The following is a 4109-nucleotide window of genomic DNA, read 5'->3' as shown; positions in this document are numbered from 1 at the left end:
GTGGTAGAGAGTGCAGGTCCGGATGGAAAAGGGAGAGAGAGACCCTGGTCTCTGGAGGCTGAGAGGAATGTTAGAATGAAGTGAGAAAGTTGAACCCCTAAGGGGAATTCTAGGTTAAACGAAACCTGGGCCTAGGTTTTGGGCCGTTTTTTTTTTAAAAAAAAATAAATAAAACTCTCTCTTGCACCTTTGCCTTACAAATATAATACATACGTGTCACTTAAATCATTTTTTTTTAATTAAAAAATGTCACGTAATGGACTCATTTAAATTAAACAATAAAGATCCGTTACAGCTCAGCACAGTGCCAACGGCGTTAGTGGCTAGTTAATGACTTTATTGCCTCAAATTTACAAATATTAGGATACAATTGGGACAAAAAAAAAAACATGAGGACCTAATTGAGAATGGGAAACAAATATGAGGACAAAAATAGGGGTTTTCGAAAACCCTATATATTAGAGTTTGTTCATTTTATTTAAACAATTTGAGTATATATTATTTGAACAATCTGTTTTTGATATCTTTGCATTTGGGAAATTGTGTTACAAATTAAACTGCTTTTTATTATTATTTTGAATTGTCTTCAGTTTAACATCATTTTTTTTGGAGTGAAATTTGTTTAAATTTGAATATAGAAAGTTTGTAATTTTTTTTATTTAAAAAAATTGTAATTAAATGGGCTAGTGAGTCAACCCGTTTACCCACCAACCCGTAGTAGGTCGAGTCGGATTCAGATTTTTCTGATTCGTTAATAAATGAGCCGAGTTGGATTGACTCACTAAGTGACCAACCCGTATTGGGTCGGGTCAAGTTACCCGTTTTGACAGTTCTACAATAAAAAATAAGTAAATAACAGAGTATAAACTGATAGTTAAATGAATTAACTTATTTAATTATTTTAAAAACATTTTTTAGATTCGTTCAAGTCTCAAAAATTAACTTTTCATTCATTTTAATTTAGAAGCATGAATTATTATTGTTATTATTATTAACATTACTACTTAAATCTTTAAATCAGAGAGCAAACTAAAAACTGAGTTCTGAAGACTTCAATAGAACTCTTCCAGTACTCTTGATTAAATTTTCTTTAAATTTTGTCTAAAGTTTTATTTGGATACACAAACGAACTAGTGAGATATAATTTGGGGTGTAAATTACACTTTTCCTCCACTAAAATACTTTACTATATTTTCTGAGAGTGTCGTATTCGTTCGTAAAAAGCACATCAGTCCGTTGGATTTGGAGGGCCTCTGCGTCGCGAAGGAGGAAGACGCAAATCCGAGACAAGAAGCTTCTAGCTCCGTCAACTGCGAGTTTGTTTCTTCAATCGTAGCTTCTTAGTTATAATTCCTAATTTCTTCCTCAATTAAACTTCTTACCGATTCAAAATCCCTTGTTCTTTTTTTCTTCAAAGGGCTTAATGGTGTCCCTATGTTATCTTCCCTGAATTTGAACCTGTTTGAGCACAAATGCCTCTGATTCTTCTAACGCCAGATTCGATGCTCCTCTAGTTCACGGCATTCTTGTTTGTATTAGTTTAATTAATTTCAAATAATTTGCATGCCTCTGGGTTCTTTTAGATCTTCTATATTCATTGAATTGATTAATGTGATAAACGTCAAATTAAATAAATATACAGTTTACTTAGCACATGTTGAATGTTAATAGTCTTTCTCCTTCTCTTTTATTTTTTATTTTTCATTTTTGCATTAATTGTCGTCTCTGGATATATGTCTCTTATCCGTTATTCTCCATTTTTTAGGGTTTAATATGATTTTTTCTAATCTCTTTATGTTAAAGGGGGAGGAGGCGTATTTTGCGATAACCCTATACCCGTTTCTGAGCAGTGGTTGGAAAGATTTTGTGAGTTGGGGAATAATTTTTGATTGAAACATGCTTCAGATTCGGCTTAGCAGGGCTCCTGCATCAGAGGGGTCAGCAGGGGTGAAACAGTCACCTGTTGAGAATGTTACAGTTGCGTGCCCTGACCATCTGGTTCTTGCTGATCTTCCAGTTGCAAAGGGCATTGGTGCAGCCACGGCCACTTCTCTTGTGAAAACTTTGGGCCGTAGGTCCCGCCGCCAGCTTGGCGAACGAGTCCATTTCTGTGTTCGCTGTGATTTCCCTGTAGCCATTTATGGACGCCTGGTAATTATTTATGCATGGTTGCACGTTTTTAAATTGAGATTTCTGTTTGTTACGATGCTTTGAATCATGACAGGGTCTAAGTTGTTTGATTCCAGTTTAGCTTTTGTGTGGGATTTATTTCAAAAGTTTATTGAAATATTATTTGGCGTAGTTCCAGCCTTTATCCTCTGCAAGAAAGAGAAAATTAATTTATTGAATAGAGTATGCTAGCTGAAATGCTGAACGTTTATTAAGTGGAAACGCAATTCTTTTTCATGTACATTCGATTTATTGACCAGAGCTTTCATGGGAATATAAGTTTTATGTTCCTTTATGCATTTGATTTGGAGTTAGCTTCTGTATTTTAGTGCTATATAGAGTTATTATCCTCTTAGTATTTTCCTATAATGGAATTATGATTTTATTGTTTAGCATTTCTTCATGACACTGGTTATTGCATTGACTGCGTTGCTTTATTATCTTAAATTTGCTTTTGAAATGAAAAATATATTCGAATAATATCTGCATCAAATACATTTGTTTTTCTATGTATCATGTTTTCTTTTAGAGTTCTAGATGTAAAGCATGCTCTCAGAAGCAGACCTGTTTATTGACATGGTTGTCATTGTATAAAATTTAGGTTGTTTGTCTTAGTCTCACCTAAGTATGCTACAACAATAAGAATAGTCGTAGTTCAAAACCAAATTCGCAAGGATACATTATTCAACTCAGAACCTATTTAATAATTTCTCACAATGTCCTTGTTTCCCTCTCCCCTTTTTCATAGGGCTAAAATCCATATGATATCCTCTCCCCACCAATGACTCCCGTTGCACATGTTCGAATGCCTTAACTGAATATCTATTAGTTTTTCCTATATTGATATCTTGTTGTGCACAATCATTGCAAATTTTGTCCCTCTTATGTGTGCTTGTTGGCTATACATTCATCTTTACATTCTCTTTTTTGCAACTCTACTTTTTCCTCATCCCTTCAAAGACCATCCATCATTCTCTATCATAATTGGTCATACAGTAGTAAGATAAAACTTTCCTTTGAACTTGGTAGGTACTTAGCTATCACAAATAACCTCTATTATCCTTTTATATCGTATGTAACACATTAATTAGTTTCTCCATAGTTTTGCTATATTTAACTTAGAAACATGTGGTATGACATCGCTAATTTTGACCTCAGTCATTTATCCAGTGGAACTGTGCTACCTCTAGTTAAATATTTTGATGTTGGGTTACTTTAAATTAACGTGCTTTATGGTCATGCAGAGCCCTTGTGAGCATGCCTTTTGTCTGGATTGTTCTCGAAGTGATTCAATGTGCTACCTGTAAGAATATTTCTATCTTACTGATTTTCATACAATAAATCAATGAATATTGGTAGCTTTTGGATCATAATGTTTCCTTAATATTTGCTGTAGGTTTTAACCTTTTAACTTATTTGTATGGGTCCATCATATATAGGACTTCACTTTGAATCATAATATTTCCTCAGCACATACTTTAAGATGGTTCCATCCCCCTTTTTTTGTCCTTTTACCAGTGTTTTTCACATATTAACTAAGTTGAAGTTAAACTATGTATGCCTTTCAATTTTCAAGTAAGAGGTTCATTGTGATGTTATAATTCTAAAGGGCTGTATTGAACATTTTCTTCTTACATGATTTTCGATGAATTTGATATTACGTTGGGAATATGATATTAGAATTCATTCATAAATACTTGGCCTTCAACATTATCGTTCGGTCCTCCTCTTTGATTCCTCCTTTCATATCCACCGTTCAGTATTAATGTATATACTGTTCGGCACTTACTCCTCTTATATAACTTTTAGCTACCTAACACCTTACTACTAACCCAAGGGAATTTGTTTTTTAATTGATAGCGTTTTTTAATTGATAGCTTCCATGTACAAAAGTTCTCTACCTTTTTTGTTTAACATCATATGGTTATGTAAAATATGTT

General features: G+C 33.6%; 1 protein-coding gene across 1 annotated transcript in view; it reads left to right on the top strand.

The window, feature by feature from the left end:
* Positions 1-1078: 1078 nt before the first annotated feature.
* LOC106765858 (E3 ubiquitin-protein ligase Hakai) overlaps positions 1079-4109 on the top strand; it is a gene marked incomplete in the record, with an annotated part of 4369 nt that continues 1338 nt past the window's right edge. Inside the window, 4 exon segments of the mRNA XM_014650624.2 lie at positions 1079-1316; positions 1418-1528; positions 1804-2151; positions 3414-3472. Coding sequence (XP_014506110.1) covers positions 1897-2151; positions 3414-3472 — 314 coding nt within the window.

This window comes from Vigna radiata, chromosome 7 (assembly GCF_000741045.1).
Source record: "Vigna radiata var. radiata cultivar VC1973A chromosome 7, Vradiata_ver6, whole genome shotgun sequence".
Taxonomy (NCBI): Eukaryota; Viridiplantae; Streptophyta; class Magnoliopsida; order Fabales; family Fabaceae; genus Vigna; species Vigna radiata.
The sequence above is the reverse complement of the archived record's forward strand: the minus strand, read 5'-3'. Positions and strand labels throughout refer to the sequence as shown.